General features: G+C 54.1%; 8 protein-coding genes across 8 annotated transcripts; 2 read left to right on the top strand and 6 right to left on the bottom strand.

Moving 5' to 3' along the window:
• Positions 1-223: 223 nt before the first annotated feature.
• Positions 224-787, bottom strand: ACO1O0_001355 (uncharacterized protein; the record flags this gene model as incomplete). The annotated part of the gene is made up of 1 exon (XM_083190842.1): positions 224-787. The coding sequence occupies one exon, from the start codon at positions 785-787 to the stop codon at positions 224-226; it is 564 nt and encodes a 187-aa protein (XP_083054701.1).
• Positions 788-2,340: 1,553 nt separating this feature from the next.
• On the bottom strand, positions 2,341-4,345 carry ACO1O0_001354 (C2H2-type zinc finger protein; the record flags this gene model as incomplete). The annotated part of the gene is made up of 4 exons (XM_083190841.1): positions 2,341-3,671; positions 3,734-3,821; positions 3,887-4,090; positions 4,154-4,345. The coding sequence occupies 4 exons, from the start codon at positions 4,343-4,345 to the stop codon at positions 2,341-2,343; spliced, it is 1,815 nt and encodes a 604-aa protein (XP_083054700.1).
• A 3,124-nt stretch (positions 4,346-7,469) lies between these two features.
• Positions 7,470-8,510, bottom strand: STB3 (putative Sin3 binding protein-domain-containing protein; the record flags this gene model as incomplete). The annotated part of the gene is made up of 1 exon (XM_083190840.1): positions 7,470-8,510. The coding sequence occupies one exon, from the start codon at positions 8,508-8,510 to the stop codon at positions 7,470-7,472; it is 1,041 nt and encodes a 346-aa protein (XP_083054699.1).
• A 3,014-nt stretch (positions 8,511-11,524) lies between these two features.
• TOP3 (DNA topoisomerase 3) lies at positions 11,525-13,795 on the bottom strand (the record flags this gene model as incomplete). The annotated part of the gene is made up of 6 exons (XM_083190839.1): positions 11,525-11,563; positions 11,621-12,939; positions 12,991-13,160; positions 13,214-13,392; positions 13,457-13,654; positions 13,715-13,795. The coding sequence occupies 6 exons, from the start codon at positions 13,793-13,795 to the stop codon at positions 11,525-11,527; spliced, it is 1,986 nt and encodes a 661-aa protein (XP_083054698.1).
• Positions 13,796-14,676: 881 nt separating this feature from the next.
• Positions 14,677-15,879, top strand: ACO1O0_001351 (uncharacterized protein; the record flags this gene model as incomplete). The annotated part of the gene is made up of 4 exons (XM_083190838.1): positions 14,677-15,036; positions 15,090-15,154; positions 15,208-15,434; positions 15,491-15,879. The coding sequence occupies 4 exons, from the start codon at positions 14,677-14,679 to the stop codon at positions 15,877-15,879; spliced, it is 1,041 nt and encodes a 346-aa protein (XP_083054697.1).
• Positions 15,880-16,005: 126 nt separating this feature from the next.
• On the bottom strand, positions 16,006-17,104 carry PHO13 (4-nitrophenylphosphatase; the record flags this gene model as incomplete). The annotated part of the gene is made up of 4 exons (XM_083190837.1): positions 16,006-16,766; positions 16,826-16,894; positions 16,951-16,972; positions 17,036-17,104. The coding sequence occupies 4 exons, from the start codon at positions 17,102-17,104 to the stop codon at positions 16,006-16,008; spliced, it is 921 nt and encodes a 306-aa protein (XP_083054696.1).
• Positions 17,105-17,608: 504 nt separating this feature from the next.
• Positions 17,609-18,141, bottom strand: ACO1O0_001349 (DUF4149 domain-containing protein; the record flags this gene model as incomplete). Its single annotated transcript, XM_083190836.1, has 2 exons — positions 17,609-17,796; positions 17,865-18,141. 2 exons carry the CDS (start codon positions 18,139-18,141, stop codon positions 17,609-17,611), a joined length of 465 nt encoding a protein of 154 aa, XP_083054695.1.
• A 632-nt stretch (positions 18,142-18,773) lies between these two features.
• YKU80 (ATP-dependent DNA helicase YKU80) lies at positions 18,774-23,575 on the top strand (the record flags this gene model as incomplete). Its single annotated transcript, XM_083190835.1, has 10 exons — positions 18,774-19,261; positions 19,313-19,373; positions 19,427-19,948; positions 20,000-20,391; positions 20,441-20,652; positions 20,710-21,173; positions 21,745-22,272; positions 22,326-22,372; positions 22,426-23,124; positions 23,176-23,575. The coding sequence occupies 10 exons, from the start codon at positions 18,774-18,776 to the stop codon at positions 23,573-23,575; spliced, it is 3,813 nt and encodes a 1,270-aa protein (XP_083054694.1).
• Positions 23,576-23,717: the final 142 nt, after the last annotated feature.

Below are 23,717 nucleotides of genomic sequence, written 5' to 3'. Positions count from 1 at the left end.
TAAGTTACGCTGAGGCTCTTCGAATTGACTTACTGTTCTGCGGCATCTTGTAGCTCCACGAGAGCCCAGGTCATAGAAAAGTGAATGCCAGTATACTTAACATCACAAGAGCTACGGCTGTCCTGACAGCACACTGTCTCAAAGCTGTCTCAACTCTCTTTGCCATGTTTACCCCCAATTGCCACCATATGGCCATGTTTCTCTTCCAGTTCCAACGGTATCCCTAGCTCGACGTCGGCTTTAGCCCATTGTCGCCCTTCCAGACTGTTGGCACATCGGCCGCGCACACCACCGCCGCGCAGATGCACCCATCCGACTCGTCTTGCATCTTGCACAACACCGTCTTCCCCATGTTGCAGCAGCAGCACGCGACTTGTATTTCCCCAGCATTCTCCTCCTCCTCCTCCTCCTCCTCCTCCTCCTCCTCCTCCTCCTCCTCCTCCTCCTCCTCCTCTTCTTCTTCTTCCTCCTCCTCTTCTTCTTCCTCCTCCTCTTCTTCTTCCTCCTCCTCTTCTTCCTCTTCTTCACCCCCTTTCTCAACTTGGGGGACCGCTGGAGTAGTAGGTTGATCGTTGTTGGGCCATATTTCCGGGGCGGCGGACGGGCACTGGACCGAAAGACAGTAGCACCCCTCTGCGTCGCTCTTCATCTCGCACAACATGGCCTCCTCGGAGACGTTGCAGCAGCAGCAGGGCTTGCTAAAGTCGAGGCCCAGGCTGCCGGGGAGTCTCTGCCCGAGGGCGCCCGCGGCGGCCAGGACGTTGATGGCAAGGGTGAGGAAGCGCATGGCTGTTTGGTGGGCAGTAGGGAACGGAAAGACGTTGGGGTGCGTGGCCAGAGATGAATAAGATGCCTCAGTACTGCATACGAGTAGTAAAGGATGTTGTTGATGTGAGTATGATGCGAGTCGGGTGCTTAATATGGCTCCCGTACCTGCCTTCGACTGCGCAAGGTACTATTGGGACTTGGAAATTGCTGAGACATTCTAAGACTACTACTATTCGTATCTACCTATACGATTACGTCGCGCCTTCCCTTTTCCATACATCCCGCGTAATAATATTTAGAGAGCTGAACACAAGTAATACCTTGATAGGCAGGGTGCAGCCTCTGCTCCTGCTAGAAATCGCATTCTCACCATTCCTAATTTGGTCTCTCATAATCAGCCATTTTCCCGCCATTCAAGTGCCCTTTATGATCCACTGTTTCAATCTGAAGACGATACATACACTCGCAGCACTTGGAACACCACGTAGCCTGGGCCCAAGATTTTGGGATTTAGTATTCACATCATGACCGGTAATAGGGGGTGAAGCGACCAGGCCACTGATGAATAGGACGATGAGGTTGGTGGGACGCATCTTGATGGAGATCAGTCAGATCATTTCACTAATATTGGGATGCCGAAATAAATAAGTCAAAGGTCGACAAAATTACGTGTGAGCTGAAAAATATAGGCAGCTTTGGGACCAATGTGAAGGGTTCAACAAGGCGAAGCGAGTTGGCACGAGTGAGGCTGATCTTAGGTGTCGTATATTAGTCTCTCGTCGTTATATTCTAGCTACTTTTTCTCATTACGATATTACACTTTCCTTTTCTAGTTTGGCGGCCAGAACTCGTACAATAAATAGTATAATAGTACTTATATAAATAACCCGCTCTCTGCGCCCAGAATGGCAAGTTTTAGGAATGGCCCGAGCCAAAAGTCGAAGTATCCCTGACAATCTTTGTCGCTTATATTACAATACCGACATCTCCACAAGAGTTTTCGGGAGGAGTATTATACTGGTTCTAACGAATGACTTCGTGCGAGTAAACCCCGGGGGATGCTTATCTAAGGCATTAACAACTTGAACCGCGATACTTTTCAAATCCTATATACTACCTCTGTAAACTCATCGCACACGATGTCGCCAAGACTCCTAGGTGCCCTTGCCTGCCGTCAGGGGCTGGCCAGGTCGTAGTTGCACAGCATCCAGCCATCGGAGTCGAGACAAACACACCTAGTGTAAGTGCCAAGATAGCTATTTGAATCTGCCTAGTAGTAGAAATAGCCCGAGTTGATGAGGTGGGACAAGCCGGTAGACTCTAGCAACATACGTAGGTAGACGACAAGACATCATTGAATTTCTTGAACGCTGTCGCGGCTTTTCGGTTCCCCTATATTCAGAATCGTGTTTTCTAACAAACTAAGATATCGTATACATTTCATAACTGCATCCTGAACGGCACTCCTCTCACAAGGACTCTTAACCAACCATCATACATGTCAACCACAGCCAACCAAAAAATTCTCGCTCAGGATATCAACACGCTCCTCGCAACGTTGTAGGCAGATCTCTAAGAGCCCGGCATGCGGAGGATAGGGTACAGAGAGGAGCCCTCTCTGGGGTGACCGGGCACTTCCCGAGCGGGGCTCCTGGGGCTCTTGATGTCGACATCCATGCTCTCACCACCCCTCTCCCTCCGGTCAGACTCAGCCCCGCGCCGGTCATCCTCGACGTACTCCCGGCGCTCCAGGCGGCCGCGGACATACTCGCGCAGGCTCTCAATGACACGCATGTTCTCGAGCCAGCGATCGTACTGCTCCTCACGCTCCCGTGTGGCCTCGCTGGCATCCGACTCCTCGGAGGAGGGCGACGAGATGGCTGGGGCAGACTCGCCGGCCTTGGGCGTGGATGCGCCGTGGCTCTCATCCACGGACCGCGGCGGGGCGCCCCGAGCGCGTTGCAGCATGCCGCCCGAGTAGCGGCGGCGCTCGTTGCTGTCGAAGCTGGGGCCCAGAGTGGTCGTTGTGGACTGTCCGAATCCCTGGCTGACGGCGGGCAGGCTGGTTGGCAGGCTGGGGTACATGACTGAGCCGCCCGTAGAGCTGTGGCGCGACTGGGGGGACATGGCCGACGCCGAGGGGCTAGGAGAGTGGCCCGAGGTGTATGACATGGCGCTGGACGGGGGGGTCACGGCGGGAGTGCCGGTGGAGGACATGGCCGTCAGGGGCGAGGCCATGCTGGCAGCAGACACGGGCTGGTGGTGGTACCCATCAGTAGCGACATGGATGCCACCAGGCGAGCCACGCTGAGCAACGGACGGCGAAGGGCTGTTGCGGAAGCCCCCGTAGTGATCATTGCCGTGGTGGATCTGGACACCAGCAGTGGCGTGGTTGGCGTTCTCGTAGATGGTGTCCTGCATCTGGCCGAGGAGATTGTCGATCTGGACGAGGTCCTTCTGGGTCCGGGCGTTGGGGGGCATGGGCAGGTAGTACTGCTGGGCCAGGGGGTTCTGGGTAGGCGCAGGGCCGGCGTGGGCAATAGGGGCGGCCTGGGGCACGTAGTGCTCGGTGGCCGCCATGGGGCCGCTCGGGATGGAGAGTGAGCCGTGCAGAGGGAGCAGGGAGCGCCCGATCTGGCTGTAGGACGAGGGGTCGATCTCGCGACGCTTGGCGCTGCTGAAGAAGTCATCGACCATGTCAAAGGCGCGCTTTCGGTCAAAGCCGCCACCGGGGGCAGCGCTGTAGCCAAGGTGCTCGGTGCGTTGGTTGTTCAGGGGCGGCTGGTTGAAGTAGAGGCCGTAGTTGGTAGAAGGCTGAGGCGCATAGTAGGCGCCGGGGTGAGAGGGCTGGTGGTGCTGATACTGAGTGCGCATCTGGCCAGTATGGTCGTAATAGGATGGAGCTGAATCAAATGTCAGCTTCTAGGTTGCCAGTGCAGGCCGGTTGGCCATGGCAACGACATACTCTTGTTGAGATGAGGCCGGTAGTTCATACCTCCCTGGTTGTGGTTGTCCTGGGAGGGCCGCACCAGAACAGAGTCGTCGGCATGGGTCTGGGGGTTCTCGTCAGCATTTTGGGTGTCTTCTCACATCAAGTTCAACAAGAGTTTCCCCGTACCTTGACATGCTTCTTGAGATCCTGGGGACGCTTGAACGACTTGCCACAGAACTCGCACTTGTGGGGCTTGAGGGGAACATGGACGCGGATGTGGGAGGTGATGTGATCACGCTTGACCGTGGTAGTACGGCACGAGTTCCACTGGCAAGTGAGGTTCAGGTTGTTGGTGCTCTTGCGACCGACATGGCGCTCACAAATGTGCTCCTAGAGGCGGCGCTGTCAGCCTACTATGTGATATGCGATGACACGTCTAGACGGAGTACTTACATAGAGCGTCTCCGGTGTGGAGAACTTCTGGTTGCAGGCGTTCCAGCGGCACACGAGGTTGTCCTCGGGGGCAGCAGCAGCCGACGGGGTGGACGTGGCGCTGGAGGGCGGCGGCGTCGTCGACTTGGAGTCGGCGTTGCTGTTGTCGCTGGACCCTGAAGAGGGGTGTCCCTCGGGGACCGGGGGAGTCATCTTGCCTGTGTTTTTTTTTTCTTCAGGGCGCTGAGACACGCTGGGTGAGGGGCAAGGCTGAGGCGGCGTTCACGAGAGGTCAATGCAGCAACCAAGCAAATAGTCCCGCAAGACGGATCTCTCTGGCTGGTTGTAGAAGGGACGGAGACGATGAATAGCAATGAGAAGTAAGAAGACGAGAGCCTCAGGAAGCGTCTTGGGGGCTTCCACTCCCTTTACATTCACAGACGAGTCTGGGCAAGAACGAAGGGGCAAGCGGAATTCTTGGCGGTCTTGGCGAGACTTGGCGGGTTCGTAGACGTAGAAAATACTTGGCCTGCCACCAGCAAGCACACTGTGGATGAAGTAGCCCGCTAGCAGAGCTACGCCAAGATGCGCAGCCGAGACGGAGCCGCCAAGACTTGCCAAGACTTGGCAAGTCTTGGCAAGCTGGGCACCACCGTTGGCGCGAGGCTGCCATTGGCCTTCGGTGCTTTGGGGCCCTCAGCACGTCCTCACCAGGCCCCCTCAGGCCCCTCACACAGGCTACAGCCGTCCGAGACCCCGACAGATCCTCCAGCACACACGTCCACACGAGGACGAGGTCGGAGGTCACCACTGTGTGTGTCACGTTGGCCTCGCCAGGCCCCCCGTGCCACTGTGTGCGTCGCTGCTGGTGCCGGTGCCTCCGGCCCATTACACATCTTATCCACCGTTGTCAGAAAACGTCCACCAGGGGTTAATGGCAACGTTCAGTGCCCAGCACAACGGCACCCGGTATCCGTAAATCCCGAGGGGCCGGCCAGAGTCCCTCTTAAAATAATAATAACAATACTACATAGTACACTGAGGGACGCAAAACCACCAGCGGCAGGCCACCCGCGTTGGTAGCACGCCAGCACGCCAGCAGACAGGCCACCTGATACCGACGGCGGCGAATAGCCTGAATGGCGCCGCGCGGTCCAGAACACGGGGGACACTGATTGCCTGCCACATACCGGAAACAAGCAGCTCCCTGATCCGGATGTGCAGGACCCCGTTTCGAAGGGACCCATGTCGCTGAGCAAAAAATAAGAGAAATCGAGAATGACCTCGTCTCTGTTTTCCGCAGTACGTCGCACCCAGTAATAGTAGGTACGAAGTACGGATACGGATACCAGCCGGTGGATTCAATGGGATGGTTGCTCTCTCCCAGCTCCACGTCAGATCAGCGTTTTCAGGGACCAAAACCCCAAGAAAACGCCAAGAGCAGAGCAAGCGATCAAGCTTTCCGCCCGCCAAGCCTGGGTCCTCCCGACTCCTCCACTGCCAATCCCCCAGCCCTGCATCTCCAGGACGTCCAGGGCATGGACACTGTGCCAGAGTTGCCAGAGCTGCCAGAGGGAGCCAGAGGGAGACCCCAAGAGAGCCAGACAGCCAGAGAGACGACGCAACATCCTACCGGGCACTGGCGAGCAGCATCCGAGGAAGGCAGGTCGCACGCACCGCACTGGGCGCCCAATAGTCTGGAGCCATGAATTGGGTGCCACCAGTGGGAGGTCCTCCTCCCCCAACCCTATCAGTGACAGCCACAGGGCCAGGTGCACGAGGGTTCCTCCATCAGTGAACCCCGTCTCTTTCGCGTGGGAAACTGGGAATCCTGGTCAACAACAGTCCATGACTCCATATTCCCGTCGTTCGCAGCCAGGCACCGCGCCACCAACACCCCGCCTCGACGCCTCGACGCCTGGAACGTTTTAGGCGGCGCCCCGTCAACCGTCACCAGCGGTTCAACGCCCATGGGGGCCATGGCTCTCACTGGCGCGGATACTACGTAGTACCTAAGCATTACATATCAGTGCCTACTAGTAGGTAGAGCTAGACATCCGATATCGCCTCATACAGGTAGTAGAGAAACAGTGCCGCACCACACCCGCCCACTGATGACTCGCGATATCGAGCAGATCAGCGCGTTCCGTGCGGCCCCAGGTTTCAAGAGACATTCCGTCCACCGTAATCCCCGTACACGTATTCGTCATTGACTCCTGCCAAGCAGATCCAAGGCAGATCCCAAGTCGCCCCCGATCGTCAACTTTATCCACCTCACATTGCTTTGTTTAAGGATATGCATAGCACTGCTAAAGGGACCTCCTTTTGGCCGGGAACGATTACAAGTCTCATCATTCTCGAGAACTGAGTATCACTCTCAGACTCAAAAACTAAGTTATCCTTATCGTCGCCTCCAAAAAAAAAAAAAAAAAAAAAAAAAAAGGTAGTGTTCCCATCAGTCCTCCACCAGACTGTGTGTAAAACAGTCGTACCATAGAGCCGTCTACTCCCTTCCTATATGCTCATACTGTTCCCATTCCCATTTCATGCCTCGTCAATCCAAGACGACCATGCATTATCAGGTATCTATATAAAAATATGCTTCCACGGGCCCAACAAGAGGCCCCCCAACCCTCCGACTCTAATGCGTCGGGCCGATAATCGATTATTCCCAGTAGCCCTCCACCAGTTGTTGAAGTGGTGATTGTTTTGTTTGTAAAATCCTCGCGCCAGGGCGAGGTAAGAAAGAATATGTGCAGAAGAAGTATATATGCAGCCGAGACTCCGAAAAAGTTATGTCGTGAATATGCCCAAAGCCGGTCCGTCCCAATCTATGAGTAGAAAAGTCCATTGGCAGCAGAGCCGAGAAGCGAATGTGGTGGCGAACATGGACATGCTCTCCAACTGTCGATAGCAAGCAGTAACCTCCATGAAGAGCCAATGTTTGCGCAGTTAATAGGGAGTGAATTCCTTGGTCTCGCAGAGAGACCACAGGGCAGGGTCATCTGCGCAAGGAGCAAAGCTGCCTGCATGACGAAGCTCGTCGCGCAATCTGCCCAGGTCGTGAAGCAGGCAGCCACTTGAGATTGAGCTAGTGCTGCCAGGTCCAGCACGCGTCCGAGCGCGCCCCGGGGCTTGGTAAAGCCAGAGAATAGAAGGTAGAGATGCGTATCCCATGAAAACGTGCCGTCGTGAAAAATAGGGGTATGATTCAGGCGCCTGCCTCGATCATAAAAAGTCGACAGCGTGTTCTGGGTTCCCGCCAGCGATGTGATCCCTTTGCCAATAAAAAAAGCAAGTATGCTCCCACCAACGCCACGCATGTAATAAAGGGGTATTATACAGAACCAAGTCGAAGAAGAGCCTCAATAGCCTCCCGCTCCTGTGCGTCAGAGGTGCATGCCAGGCCCATATCGATACTTGGTTGCGGTAGGCGCGCCATGCCGCACGAGAAGGATCGCGCGCCACCAAACGGGGGGACACCTCGGCCAAAATAGCCAGGCATCTGGTTCGGATGCGACTCGGCTCGAAGAGCAGCCGCCCCCATAGCCGCCCAGTCTTCATCGTCGGTCACATCCTCGGGGTCGTCATTCATCGCCATGTCGTCATCGTCCGGGGCTTCGGAGCAGGAGGCTGACGCGGGGCCGTCCATGGACATTCTGTCCGCCTCGTACTCCATCATCGGAGCATCATACTCGTCGTGGGAGAAGTGGAACGACGAGTCTTCGCCGGTCGACCGGCAGAGGCCAACCTGGAGTCTGTCCTGGCCACGTCCACCACCGATGGGGATCCCGGTGGGATAAGCAAGCGAGGGGCTAGGCGACGAAACCTTGCGGCCTCGGCTGCCTGGTCCTCGTTGCCGCGCACTCCACCGACCCCATCCCACTTTGTCGAACTCGACGTCCCCTTCTAAGCCTCCTCCTTCGCCTCCCCGTCCCTCCAACGCTCCCACTACCAGCCTCCGCGCCTTTGTCGGGGGGATTCCCGAGAAGCCAGGCACCGACGTCGTCAGATAGCCCATGATGTGCCGGATGGCCAGCGGCCCGTGGTTAAGTAAGATGTCTGGAAGGTGGTGCTTGGCGAGCAGGGCGCAGGTTATGGCACCCGAGGCCTCGAGAGCGGGCGACACGGATCTCTGATGGCCGTCGGCCGAGTCGTGAAGATCGAGGTCGGAGTCGATGGGCTCAAGCTTTGCCTTCTGGAGCTGGGCCTTGAGGCCATGGGCGGGTAGGCCGGGAGATATGGAGTTGGGAGGGGTGGGGAGGTCTAAGGGTCGTGCCACAGTCGCAGGCGCACTCCGATCCGCTACAACAGTTAAGTTGTCTCGGTACATAGTGGCCTGTGGAATATCGCGAGCTGCTGCTGCCGTGGTAGCCATATTGCCGGTTGTTGCGGGTGCTTCAGAACAACGTGTCTGTCGGGAGGGAAAGCAGTGTCAGCAAGAGCTCTGGCTGTTATTTATAGGAGATGGGAGGCGGTTAAGACACGTTGGCAAGACGAAGTCCATTAAGTCTGGCGGTGGTTGACTCATACACACACACAAGACTGTGATGTAGGGTTCGGGTACGTACAGGTAGTTCGGAAGCAGTGACGGAGTGCTGTCAGGGCGGTGGTGTCGGTGACAGAGTAGGGCAGTAGCGGCAGATCTGGCAGAGCTGACGCGCGATGATCGTGACTGTGACAGGATTCTCGATTAGAATCGTTCGGTTTGGATTTGCTGTTCTCTTGTTGCTTTGAAGGAGAGAAGGAGAAGGAGGAGGGAGGGCGCGAGGACCGGATGACAAGGATGGAACAACAGCAACGCTGGAGCCCAGTCACGGCAACAGCGCCCAAGCCGCTATGGTGCGCCGCGCGCGCACAACGAAGGCTCCCAACGCAGATGAGTGGTGTCAGCAGGGGGGGGCGAGTCGCAGGCAAGTTGCAAGCACATGCAAAATCTATTGGGAACACACTCGGGGGTGGGAGGTGTAGCGTGCACAGCCCCGCCCACGTGCCCTGGCTCAGGCTGGTCCAGGCTGGTTCAGGCTGGCTGTGACACCCCCAACAGGCTGCCACAGAGGGCCAGCTCTGCCCAAGTATCCCGCGTCGCCGGGGCGAGGCGTGTCCCTAGCATAATGACGCAGAACATGGTGGTGCACTGGTGTCGCTTCGTGATTGCTGATTGCCATTGTTACCATCGCGAGCCACAACCACCGAATGAATGCAGTACTAACTGATAACGCCCGGCGCACGCCACCATGTACGAAGTATTATCCCGTGGAATATTCCGTGGCTCTCAGTACCAGAGACACGGCCTATGTGCTCCTTTTCATTCGCAATTTGTGCCTCAAGTCTGTACGGATAGATATTAGTACACAGGGCCTATAAATACTCATCCCCTTTTTCCCATCTACGAGTAGTACTACCTAGTAATGTAATCTCAGCTTATCACATCTCACCACGGCTGACATTTGCGTCGTCGCGCCGTTTCGCGTCCTTCTGGTGGAAGGCACTAATATGCTCTGCCCTAGGGCAAACGCCCTCAGGTACATGATACTAACAGCTAACAACTGACTCATTCCCGATCCTCCCCAGAATCGGGCGATGCGCAATCGTCAGATTCGTCACGGGCTAAATTTTAGCGACGGCGTTTCGGCCACCAAATGGAGAACGTGCCCCAAACGCCCCATCTGATGCAAGCACTAAACCAAGGCACCGCCATGCTCCACCCGCCCTCCGTCTGGGGATTTCAAGGATGGTGGCGCACCTGACGCAACCCGAGACCACCGCACATTCATGAAATACCCAAATTCATTCGACGAAACCGAAATCCCATGCCAAATCCAGAGCAGCCGCCCCAAAGCCGGCAACATGCCGATCCAAACTCAGCTGCTCCCGACATGTCTTTGGATCATCACTACTTCTACTACTCGTATTCATCAAAGAAGTCTCGAACGTGTCCGGAAGTTTATCGACGACACCTGATGCGTTACGTCAGATAGGAACAATCAATCAATCAAGGTTCCTATCTCAGTGCTATGGAGTTCGTCATTGACAGGTACGGAATACTCCGTACTGGGTACAACACTAATGTAGTTAGTACGTACCAGCCAGTGGCCCCGTAACCCCGATGGGTCCCTCCTGACGCACCACGGAGCAAAACGGGTTGCACTGACGATAATAATATGCCCTCAAGTGTTCTAATAAGCAAGTGTTGGTATCCATCGCCACAGATATTACGAGTATATACTCCGTACGTAGTGCTCTGCTCCAAAATATGTAGTATTACTATCCGTAGTGCTTACTATATTAGGTAGTACAATGTGGCCGTGACCATACAAGAGTCGCTCTATTGCCACCTTATCACTCCTCCCTACGAGTATTACGGATGGATATAGTACTATTCGTAAAGGTATCCATACTACGAATACTCCGCGGGGTAAATGCGGTTTGTCAATTGTCACCTGGTCTGAATGCCTGTACCACGGCATTGTCCAGACTCCAATGCAGGTCTGTCTGAGATGTCGTTCGTGCATGTCTCTTCTCTCAGGCCTCGACTGAATCAACTGCCTGCTGCCCAATCCACACTGGGAATGAGCCCGCGATGCAGGTAGATGGAGTTCCTGCTGGCAACCAGAGCAATGAGAGTATCAGACCACCGCCGACTGCGTGTCTGATAAAGTGTAAATTCGCGCAACTTCCTCCCAAGCAATCGTCGCCGCATCCGGTTCCAACAGACGCAGGCATCTGTGCAACCATCACGCTGCTGTATTAATAGGGTAACTCCCTGATTGGGCTTGCTGCTGGCTCAAGATACCAGTCAGGACTGAGAGTCCCCAGGTGACCAGCAATCCCCCTCTCCAGTGTTGCGCCACAAGCTCTATACGGAGTAGCTTGTCCGGCCATTGAACTTCCCCTCAATAGTGTACCCTATCAATCATGGATGCCACCCCACGTTTGGATAGCCCGATCCTCGGCCTGTGGCTTGCCAACGTCCGCTCACATCCGGCCGTCCGCGAATTGATCCACGCCGTTGCTGCGTGCCCGCCAAGTAGAGGTCTACCTCGCTTGTCGTGTTATTTCATGGTGGAGATGCCGACGCATTCCGTTCTCCATCTTGAGGCAGCAATGCACCAGCATTGCTGACCTCAACCGTAGCCAAGGCTTTGTGAGAACGCGCGGACCCAGGAGTGCCATTATCACGGCACGACCGTCGCCAGTGGCACCCACTCGGAGAGGATCCTCCATATCGGAAGTCCTATGGCGTGGGTGGAAGCGAATCATTACTACCGCAAACCATCGGGCCTCACTGCAGTGTTTCCAAAACCCACGGTCAACATGCTGCCTTTGAGCGCCGGACAAGCAGATCCGTCTACTGGGCTCTGCAGGAGTTGACAAAAAGACGAATAGACATCATGTCCCGGTTTGACCAAATACAAACTCTCGGCAAGCCTGGATAAAGCGGTTAGCGGGTTGGGGGCTTTATAGAAGCCTGCATATGTTACTCACCTCCTTCAATACATGCAGTTTTTCCTGCGACTGCATGAAGACATGCCGATACTGGGCTACACTCTCCCTGAGCACGGCCGCCTTCGTAGTTCGGCCTTCGCATATCGCCTTCATTTTCAACTCCATCTCCTTTCGAAGGAACGGCTTACCGAGACTAGTTTCGAAGTTCATCCGGTCGAAACCAAGGATCAGCGCCACGCCGAGCTGGGTCGGGATGAAGACCTTCACACCTCCCCTGCTGGTATTTGCGGATGCACCGCCGCGGCCGCGCGCGCCCCGACCTCCTCTTCCACCTCCTCGCCCGCGGCCTCCTCTGCCAGCCGGGGCCTCTTCTGGTTCACCAGCGTTCGGCCCAGTCTGTCCACTTCGCTCTATCGTCGCAACGTATTCACGATCCTGAATCTTTTGGATGTGCTCCGCCATGGTGGCGTCTGTGCCTATGCCGTTGGCATCCATAAGTGCAATCAGGTCTGCCTCTGTCAGGTAGTTGGGCGGCGACGTTTTGCCCTCCGTCATTATTGCTTCGGTCGGCTCAAATCGCTCGCCCACGGTAAACTTTGGCAACTCCGCCGTATTGTCCCATTTTTCGTATACGAACACATCGAGGTAGTTTCTCTCCAGTACGATGACTCCATGGGCATTAAAGAGCTCCTCTCCATACTGTAGTTCGATCTCAGTTGCCATGCCCTTGGCATCCTCCGAGCAGCATGCCAGAAAGCGGCGGACGACATATTCGTAGAGTCGCCCCTCGTCGTGGTTAAGAACAGTAGGTGCCGCGTAGGTGATGGGGTGGATAGGCGGGTGCGCCTTGTCGTCATGTCTGCCCTCTCTAGGCTGCTGGAACCCGCCATTTACCAGGTTTTGGGCGTATGGACCCCATCGTTGATCGGGAGTTTGCTTTCCCACAAGCGCTTTTAGGTCTATGCCTTTATCGAAACGGTCTGTCTCGGTTCTAGGATAGCTAATGAAGCCCTTATTGTAGAGTGCCTCGGCCACAGTCATTGCCTGTTGCCCAGTCATTCGTAATAGACGAGTTGCGGCTTTCTGGAGCTCGACTGTGGTCAGGGGAAGGGGCTTGAACTTTCGAGTAGGCTTCTCTTGAACCTTGATGACTTTAGCTTTTTTTGCTTCAAGGCATCTTTCGTACAGTATGACTGTAGACATGCGGTCAAAGAGGCGGTTCCTAGCCCAGGTGAAGTTAACCTTCTTGTTGTCGCGGCTGTGCATCACCTTGATACCCCAGAAAGGCTCGGGGACGAAGTTCTTGACTTTGAAGTATCGATCCACCACAAATCCGAGTGTTGGGAACTGGCAAGACCCTGTTGACCCTGGTCAACGCTGATAACGGAATCTAAGGCGGCCCAACTCACCATAGCTGATGACCATACTTTCCATAGGCCCCCGGAGAGTCCGCAGGCTGTTGGTAATGAACCGGGTGAAGGCATACCCAATGCGCAAATCAAGCTCGATTCTGGCAGCAACAGCGTTGACCTGCTTCTCGTCCAAATTCGCGAGTCGCCTGGCAGCTGACAAGACGTGCCTGTGAGGTCTAATAAGCCCAAATACTAGTCAGGGTGTTGAGGGTATACGCACGCTCGCTCGACATTGCTGAATCTCGCCCGTTTGACTGCTATGTTTGGGTTGCCGGATCGCGCCGAGTCGACAATTTCGCCTCCAATATGCTCTCCTTCACGATCACAATCCGTCCATATGACAAGCAGACGTGCGTATTTGGCCTGGTCGGCAATGTTCTTTGCGATTGCTTTCTTATCCTGCCATTCGCTTAGCACACGAAAGTTACCTAGGGGTCTGGAGTGAGAGTGAGTCTGTTGATACCTCTAGAACGCTCGTTACAATAGGAGCATTGAACAGTGACTCTGGGGGTGGCGAGCTCCAGTCCTTATACTCGCTTGTAAAGGAGGTCTGGGTTAGATGCCCGGTCACAGCGGTCATGGTGACATCACAACGACCCCAGGATTGCCCAAAGTCGAAATCGAACGAGTAGTTCTTGATATATTGATTGCGGGTGTTGTGCTAGCATACAAGCGTTAGCCAGTTCATCACGAGTATGAGCTCAGCCAGCCCATAACTCACCGTCTGAAAGCTGCCACCAGAAAGGTGACCGGCAACCGCTTTTGAGATGGATGGCTTCTCAGCCACGCACAGGACTCTCATTGTTCTGGCTTGGAAGATGCAACCCCATGCAGGTCGCCGATTGGAGTAGATGGGCCTCGTAATGCAGCTGGTCAAATTCATCGATAGCGAGGGGAGCGCAGCTCAGCCAACGATCGAGCTGAGAGGAGACGGCATGCACGTAATAGCATGGTCGCGATGATTGAGAGACTCTTTTCAGTTAACAGTTAATACAGTTGGGGATTGGCGAGATTTCCATCGAGTCAGCCATGCCAGTTTCGACAGAATCGAGAGCACAAGATTGAGTACAGCCGATGTTAAGAGCTTCAGAGCTTCACGGGTGGGCGCAGTGGTAGGTTTATTTTTTCCTTTCCAGGTTCCCGCCCTGAAAGGAAGGCGGTGAACATCCCTAAAGGGAACCACGTCACCTGGACTTTACGGTCGCACATGAGGCAAGGCCCGCAAAAGCTCCAATAACAAAAAAAGCTCCAACTCAAGGAAACGCTATACAGCAACAATATATATTTATACGTATATTATAATATATATTTATACGCATAGTATAAATATATATATATATATATCGGGGTGCGGCGATGCGGGGATTCTCCATAATTGCAGCTTTTGCAGACGTTGCCTACCTAATGTGCAACTGTACTCGTAGGACTCGCCGCTAATAGACGCTACGGCTGGCGCGATCCAGGCGGTACCCCAGAGCGGTCCGCCATCGATAGCGCTGCAAGTCTCTCGATCTCCGCCATTGAGTGAGAGCCCCTTCAGCTCCCTTCACAGTCGATGACAACGACTGAACCACGCGACTCTGCCTTATGGTATAATAAAGGAAGTCCCGACTGCCATCAAGATCGCGCCCTCTCCGGCTCTCCCATAGCCACAAGTTCGCCCCTGCTTCAAGCCTTTCCATCATGGCTCTCCCTCTCCTCGCGTCCCTCAAGGACTGTGGCGACTACTCCAAGACGGTCGAGCCCTTCATCCCGCAGCTCTATGAGCTCCCTTACCAGGTGCTAGAAAACATCGGGAGTCTCAGTAGCTTAAAGCAGCTCTACGTCGACACCAACCCCCTCATCACAGGCTTCGCAGCGTCCATAACCCTCGCGTTCATCTTCCTTGTCGTCTCAGAGATCAACAGGAACTACTCGCAGGTCGACCGAATGTGGAGTCTCCTGCCCAATCTCTACGTTGTCCACATTGCCGCCTGGGCCAGACTCGCCGGCCTACCTCACAGTCGCGTAGACCTAATCGCTACGGCGACCACCTTGTGGAGCGTATGTAAATTCTACGCCCAAGTCTCCTGGCGTGCTTCTAACGCCTTACACAGATTCGTTTGACCTACAACTATTGGCGCAAGGGCGGCTATAACATTGGGTCTGAGGATTATCGATGGTAGGTGAACAACCTTCTCTCCCGTGCCACTCAGGAGCTAACTTGAGATGCAGGGAAATTCTCCAGAAACATGGCAACAGATTCGTGTGGTTCATTTTCAACATCACCTTCGTCTCCTCTATCCAGAGTGTCCTTCTCTTTGCTTTCTCGTGCGCTCCTACGTACGCCATCCTTCTCTCCACCAAATTCCACGACAGTATCACCACCGCAGATATGGCATATTTTGCTGTTGAGGTCGGTCTAGTTGTGAGCGAGTGGTTCAGCGATGGCCAGATGTGGAGTGCGTTTTTACCATCTGCCCGTCCCTTCTACCATGAAGACTAACAAGGTCGACAGCCTACCAAACCGCCAAATATAAGTATAAGGACGATGGCAAAGTTCCAGTGGGTTTCGTCAAGGAGGACTTCGACCGTGGTTTCATCACATCTGGCATGTTTGCCTACAGCAGACATCCCAATTTCTTTGCTGAGCAGGCCATTTGGTTTGTACTGTATCAATGGAGCTGCTACGCCACCAACAACCTCTACAGCTGGACCGGGATTGGCTCGGGATCACTGGTGCTCTTGTTTCAGGGGTCTACCTGGCTGACCGAGCTCATCACAGCCGGAAAGTACCCCGAGTACAAGGAGTATCAGAAGCAAGTTGGCATGTTTATGCCGACTTCTTTGAGACCATACAAATCCCCCGGGGCAAAAGCAAGAGCCCAATCCAAGAAGCAGAAGTAAATAAGCCATCGGGACGCGTGGGGGCATTTTCTGTCATGTCCGGATTTTGGAGCAAAGAGTGCAGCCATATATCATCATTTCTAATCTATTTCTCGCTTCTTAAAGCACCATATTCGGGACTAGGCATTAAGCGGCAAGCTTGAGATCGCTCAGCTTGTCAGCATAGAAGGCTGGGACAGCAGGGGCATCCTCCTTCTGCCACGCCTCCTTATTGTCCACCCCCGTGAGAACATGGAGAGTACCGCCTAGCTTCCCATCGACGCCGAATTTGATATCGGTGTTCAGCCGGTCTCCAATCATGCAAGTCCTCGCCCGGTCTAGGTGGAACTTGCCCTCAACAGCATCCATCATGGCCTGGCTGGGCTTGCCCAGTTCCAAAGGCTTCTGTCCCGAGGCGTTGATCAGTGGTGCCATGATGGATCCTGCGCCAAGGAAGAAGTCGTGGTGCAGTGGGAGCGTCGAGTCGGTGTTGGTTGCGAGGAAGCGCGCGCCTCGCTTCAGGTAGTGCAGACCGTGGGCGACCTTGAGATAGTTGAAGTGGAAGTCCAGGCCGGCAAGCACAATGCCGACCTCGGGGTCAAGCAGCGATCCGTCAGCGAGGCCCTTGAAATCATCATCAGTGATATCCCTGCGGAGGGCAGGGTCTGTGGCGCCGATGAAGCGCACGCCCTCGGATGCCAGCTCCTTCTCAATTCCCGCTTCGCCGAGTACAAAGACCTTGTCCTTGCCAGGGGGCAGCTTAAGTATGCGAGAGATGTAGACGGCCGCGGAGTAGGCCGACCCGAAGACATCCTCAGCGACACTGGGGATGCCGAGCCTAGTGAGCTTCTTGAGGTATTCGTCCCGTGACTTTGTTGAGTTATTGGTCACAAACACGGTCCTCTTGCCTGTTCCCAGCATGAGTAGGTGGGCGCATTTCTGGCATCAGTCGGCGGCCTCTTCTTACCTCGAGCGTGAAGCATCTGTATCGTCTCGGGGATACCGTCGTACACATGCTCGCCGGACCATAAGACGCCTAGGTTTTGTGAGATTCGGCAGATTACGGATCAGATAGGCCTTTCCCATTCTTACCATCGCAGTCGAGCAAGAAAACCTAAGATGGATGTGAGTACTGTAGAGTCTTGAGCTGTGGTCTGCGTCATGTCCAAAAACGCACATCAAACTTGTCGATAAACTCGTTGATCCCGGCCTTGTCGCCCGTCAAGTACTTTGGTTGTGGAGCCATGTCTCCTGGTACTTGTGTCGTTTAGGGGTGTCTTTAGTATTCGTTGAATCTGTAGTTTGCGAGTGTGGGAGAAGGGGGTTTTGCGGCTTTTGAAGTGATTGCGATTGCGGCGCTGACTAACTTCGTGAGAGTATCACGACGATGCTACAACAATGCTACGGGGAGGAAGTTGGAGGACGGATAGCCCGCCCTACTCTCCAAAGCTGCAGCATCTCAGGGTCTGGGAATATTGTCTACGAGAAGATGAGTAATTTTGAGATTTCGTCCCAGCCCGATAGGCTTAACTTTAAACAAGTGCCTACAGGTACCGGGTAGGCCAACCTTCCAGCCCAAACGGTGGACAAGGGAAAGCCCGATAGCTCGGATTGATATGGAAAAAATGGTTAAAATCATTTCAAATAGCCAATATCTAGCGCAATTATTAAGATTCCGCACCAGTGACGTCGCAGCATGCGGCACGTAGCGAAGTAGACGATACAAATATTCAGCTCTGGCGTAAACCTCTTAAATGGCCCTGTCGGCGACGGACTGGATGCGGGCTCCCAGAGTAAAGCCGTAGGTCACAGCGGAGATGAAAGTAGCTAGGTTGACCAAGGATGAGATGCCGTGCAGGATCCCAAACTTCTTGCTAAGAGCGCGCATCTCTTCCGAGTGAGGGCCCTCGGAGTACCATTCCTTGCCATCTCGCTTGGCTGCGGAGTGTCAGCATCTAACATCAATGACTTGCGTTCTTGAAGGTTGTTCATGGGGGGAATATTACCCTGTCCCCTGCGGTCCTTCATGACCTTGGTGACCATCGGCAGCAGGACGGTGAGGTTGGTCAGGCCCGTCACAAACATGGCTGCGATGGGGAGCAGCGAGCTGTAGCGAACCGATTTGTCGAGGAAGCCCTGGATTCCGGACGGCAGGCTGAGGAGGACATTGCCGGGGAATGTGAGGGCCATGATGATGGGCAGAACAGTCTGCATGCCAAAGTAGATGGGAAAGAGGCCACTCTGGACGGCGGAAAAGGCTGGGCGATTGACGCTCCTAAACATGACGGGGCCATTGATAAAAGACTGGCAAGGGAGTTAGTAGGAGGCTATATCCACGCGAACGCGATGTCGTGGAGGCGACTAACATGGAAGAACGATGTGCCCAACAATGTCCCATAGCTGAGGTCCGTTAGCGACAAGCGTCCTGAAGTCACAGATCGTAGCAGCCTGCGCCCGAAACCTACGAGATGACGTGGTATGGGGCCACGGAGAAGATGAGTGAGCCTGCCATGCTGAGCCGACACCAACAAGCACAGTGGAAATGGGTTCTTGTTCGGATGGATTGAAGGTGGGACAAGTGCTTGTTGATGTGACTGACAGCCGAGGCGATGAAACCGTACGAAACGGTGCCTTACCAGCCATGAGGTCATCCTATATGTCATCACGTGATCTCGCGTAGTCATCGCGTCTGGACTACGATGGGGCGCCCAAGTTTAGCTCCGCTCTTCTGCCTAGAAAACGACGGGGGGTGATGAGCATGCCTGTCAGACAGGCCAATTCGTTTGTTATGAAATTCCCGCCTATACATTCGCATCAATTTCATCATTGGTTTCTGATCTGTTCATCTGTTCATTTTTACTATCACTCTCATTCACAATCAACCGCGTTTGGTAGACATTGTGGTTGTTGACACGATGACCGACAAGGAGGCGACGGTCTTTATCCTGGACCTTGGATCGTCCATGGCCCAATCTCACAACGGGCGCTCAGAGTCGGATCTGGACTGGAGCATGCGTTTTGTGTGGGACAAGATCACCGACGTCGTCTCAGCAAACCGCAAGACGCTTTATGTCGGTGTTGTGGGGCTGAGGACCGACGAGACCAACAACAAGCTGCAGGAGACTGATGGTTACGAGAACATATCGGTGCTGCAGGAGCTTGCCCCGATGCCCATGTCAGCGCTGAGGTCACTGCAGGCGTCTGTAAAGCCCAGCGAGACGTGGGCTGGCGATGCAATTTCGGCCATTGTCGTTGCCGTCGACATGATTGACTCGTTCACTAAGAAGCTCAAGTTCGTCCGCCAAATATACCTCGTCACCGATGGCCAGGGTGCAATGGACTCGGAAGATGTGGAGGAGATTGCCAAGAAGATGAATGCGTCCAACATTCGCCTCACAGTCCTGTAAGCTAACCAGCTACCGCCGAAATCATGGCAACGTTAACGCCGCTTTAGGGGTGTTGACTTTGATGATCCGGAATACGGCTTTAAGGAAGAGGACAAGTCACCGACAAAGGTAAAAACAGACCTAAATAGAATTGTATCAGATTTAGGCTGACAAATGTATAGGCTGAGAACGAGAAGACGTTGAGAGCACTGGTTGATTCTTGCGACAATGGCAACTTCGCTTCCATGGCCGACGCTATTGACAGGCTTGATACCCCGACGGTCAAGGCTGTAAAGCCGTACAAAACATATGACGGCACCTTGACATTGGGAGATCCAGAGAAGTTCCCAGCAGCAATGCAGATCAATGTCGAGAGGTACTTTAAGACACATTTGGCTAGGCCACTTGGAGCGAGCACAGTTGTGGTCAAATCGGAACAAGGCGGCGGTGGCACGCAATCTACCCAAACCGCCGACGGCGATCAGATGGAAGGGGTCGAATTTTCAGGCGTGAAGCAGGCCAGGACATACAAGGTAAACGATCCAGATGCGCCGGGCGGCAAGCGTGATGTCGAGTTCGACTCTCTGGCCAAGGGGTTCGAGTATGGTCGCACAGCTGTCCATATCAGCGAGTCTGAACACAACATTACAAAACTAGAGACCCAGAAAAGTTTCACGATTTTGGGATTCATTCCCTGGAGCAAGGTGAGATTCCAATACTGTTCATTGAATTCTTGGCTAACCTAGGCATTCTAGCACGAGCCGTTCCTCAATATTGGGGAGGCGTGCGTCACGCATGCCCGTAAGTTTGACGAGAAGTCGGAACTGGCTCTGTCATCGCTTGTATGGGCGCTCATCGAGGTCGAATCTTATGCCGTGGCGCGCATTGTGACCAAGGATGGCAAGGACCCAGTGCTTGTCCTGCTTGTCCCAAATGCTGAGCCTGACTGGGAATGTCTATACGACGTACCGCTTCCTTTTGCTGAAGACATTAGAAGCTATCAATTCCCTCCCCTGGATAGGGTGATTACGGTCAGTGGTCAAACTCTGAGCAAGCATCGATTCCTGCCATCAGACAAACTCAATGAGGCAATGAGCGACTATGTTGATGCAATGGACCTGTCTACTTATGGTATTGATGATGAAGGGTGCGCACTATATTTGACCCTGTGAGGAATATCACTGACGGGCCCTTAGGGAACCTGCCGAGTACGTTCCGATTGATGATTCATACAACCCATCCATCCACAGGGTAAATCACGCCGTCAAAGCAAGAGCTGTACATCCGGACGCTCCTATACCTCCCACGCCTGATGTCCTGTTGCGATTCTCTGCACCACCCCAGGATTTGATAGAGAAGGTCCAAGAACAAATGAATGCCCTCATCGAAGCGGCAGAAGTCAAGAAAGGTATCTTGCGATTCATTTTGTGTGCTATGGTTATGGTATACTCATTGTATTTTTTAGTGCCACCGAAAGCAAAGGGCAGGCGACGTAGGGAACCAGTGAAGCCAATCTCTGGCCTGGATGTCGATGCCTTGCTCGGCGAGGAGAAAAAGGAGAAGATCTCTCCCGACAATGCGGTTCCGGATTTCAAGCATGCCCTGGACATTGCGGATTCAGAAGAGGCGCTCGAGGACGCGGCCAAGCAGATGGGAGAAATCATCCGGACACTGGTGACAGACAGCTTCGGTGACAGCAAATACGCCCAGGCCATCGAGTGTAGCGGTGTCATGCGGGAGGAGCTGATCAACATGGACGAGCCCAAGCTATTCAACAACTTCGTGCGTGACCTGAAGAAGAAGCTCCTATCGGGGACCCTGGGAGGGGACAGGAGAGACTTTTGGTTCAAGATGCGTTGGTCAAAACTTGGGTTGATCGACAATGAGCAGTCTGAGCCTTCGGACGTGACGCCTGAGGAGGCCGCAGAGGTGAGTTCTTATTTCAACAAGATGGGTGATGTGGTTTCTGACTTTTTTGGACAGTTTTATAAATCGAGATAGGCATGGGGCGGGATACTACGGGTGATAAAGGGGGGAAGTATGAGAAATGGGGTTGATTATTTGGCGCGGTCCCGAGACTTGTTTGCTAAGGCTAGGATGATTTGGCAAGCCGGCAGTGATACTTAATTAACTTACAATGTAACGATTAAGTGTAGGTAGGTAGCTTTGGGTGAACATTGTGGCTGATTATGTATGGGCATCTGCTAATACGGCGTCTACAGCTGGTTCTACTTGGTCATGCCTTTGGGTGTCATGTTTGCAACATCATTTCGAGACGGGTCTCTGCATCTCCTGCTGGCAAGAATCGGAAAAGGAGACGGCGACATGCGTGTGTTTACATTATTTGCCTTACACTTGGGTACTGTTTGCCATACTGTTGGGGCTGTTCAATGTGCGCAGCCGTCTCTCAGCCGTCTCGCCGGTTCCACTTGCAGGCACTTGAACACTTGTTGCACTTGCCTGTTTTCAAACTTGGCCACTACCTCACCCATCACTTCAGGATAGCTCTCACTTCAGCAAGTTTGGAAAGCAGCGACGATTCTTTCCATCCCCCCCCCTCACCCCCTCACTCCTCGATCTCCTCTACTGGTTCCATCCATCCATTGCCCTCTTGGCGCAATCCATCGAAGCGCATTACCACGCGTTGAATGCCAGTGCAAGCTACGCCATGAACCTCACAGAACGCATCGAATTGGTGGAGAGAACCCACCATATCAGGTTCGCGCCGAGGGAACAACCAGAACGCCCCGCTGCAGAGGTAGAGACCGATCAGCAACATTTGCTGACAGAGGTGGCACATGTTGAGCTGCCACTCCAGCCCCCGGCTGAACACCGTCCTGCTGTGGACCCAGACGCTCCTCAGAAGTTTCTAACCCATGATGCCGGCCCGCGGGCTTGTACGGAACATGCCTTTGACGACTCCCGGTTTCAGATTGGCGAGCCGCTGGATGAAGATGCCGAGTTCTGTCCCTGGGGAGTCATCCAAGGCTACCCGTACAACTTTGTCGGCAGAACCAACAGACCTCATGTACGCTGCGTGTGTTTTGTTCTGACGGGATCGAGGTGCTGATCTGTCAATAGGTGATCCCATTCTTTGAGAAGATCCACGAGGGCAGAGTCTGGGACTTGTATGATCCCTTCGCCGCCTCACACCAATCTCGCCCGCTAATCACCATTACAGTTTCTATCTCTACCATCCAACAAAGCCCAAACCTAAGCCATACCTCCTTGTCCCGGCAGCCCAGTTCCAAGTCTTCTTGGATTTCGTTAATGAAGAGCTCGGCATCGCCCTGGCAATCCCCGGCGGCGTCAACTCTGACAGATTCTTCATGAGGTTTGGCCAAGGTGGTACCCCAAGACCGCGATATCTGAGGCGACTCCGGGAGAAGGAGGAGTTTGATATTGACAAGTGGCCGGATGTTAGCACCAGCGACACAGAGGCCTTCCTGTCTGCCTCCCAGATGCAGAAGGATGGCTGGCTGGAGAAACTGAAGCTCATTAGTGTGCCGCCGTCTAAGAGTGACAGGGACGAGAAGAGAAAGGAGAGGTCTGCTATGAAGCGAGCGGATCGCAAGCACATGCTTGGCGAGACACAAGCTTTGCTCGCCCTAAAAGAAGGGCAGATTATTAAGGGTGGTAGGAACGGCGAGGACGTCGTCTTTGCCTGTGTCGACGTCGAAGCCATCGAACGTCCGCCCAATCCAGTCTCCGAGGTCGGCATCGCAATTCTGGACAGGAGGGATATCCAGAACGTACCACGGGGCCCGTGTGGGAGGGACTGGTGGCCGCTCATCAACGCTCATCATCTCCGAACAAAGGAGTACTCGGGCCTCGTAAACCACCAATTCGTCATTGGATGCCCAGACGCATTCGACTTTGGGTAGGTAGCCTCCAATTACGATGTCTCCCTCAGGTACTGACACGACCTCAGTGTCAGTACATTTCCCAGTCGGGCGGAGCTCCCAGACGCCATCGTATCCATTTTGAGACCATATGTGGAGGCATCCCGAGAGATTGTCCTCGTCGGCCACGACACGAAGCAGGATATCCAGTATCTAGCGTCGATTGGGGTGGACGTGACGGAGATGAAGAGCATTACACGCATGCTGGACAGCCAAGCTATCCACCAGGCATGGAAGGGCATCAACAGCGGTCGGGGCCTCGAGGGTGTCCTGGCAGATCTCGGTATTGTGAGTAAGCACCTCCACAACGCCGGCAACGATGCCGTCTTCACATTGCGAGCCCTCATTGGAGTGTCTATCGAGGAAATGCGTCAGTGCGAGGCGGAGATGACAGGTGAGGAATATGAGCCAGAACTTTGGAATGCTTGAAAAGGAACTCGGAGAGATTCAACAACCAGGAGAAAAGGGAAAGGAAAAATGAAAGAAAGGCTGTACGAGTGAGGAGAGAATCAGCCCTAGATTCGGGCTCCTGAGTCTATATGGATTACTCGAGTCGCACTTTGCTTCTGCA

This window comes from Amphichorda felina, assembly GCF_050947745.1.
Source record: "Amphichorda felina strain 45539 chromosome Unknown scaffold_1, whole genome shotgun sequence".
NCBI classification, from domain to species: Eukaryota; Fungi; Ascomycota; class Sordariomycetes; order Hypocreales; family Bionectriaceae; genus Amphichorda; species Amphichorda felina.
This window is presented reverse-complemented; position numbering and strand designations above follow the sequence as displayed.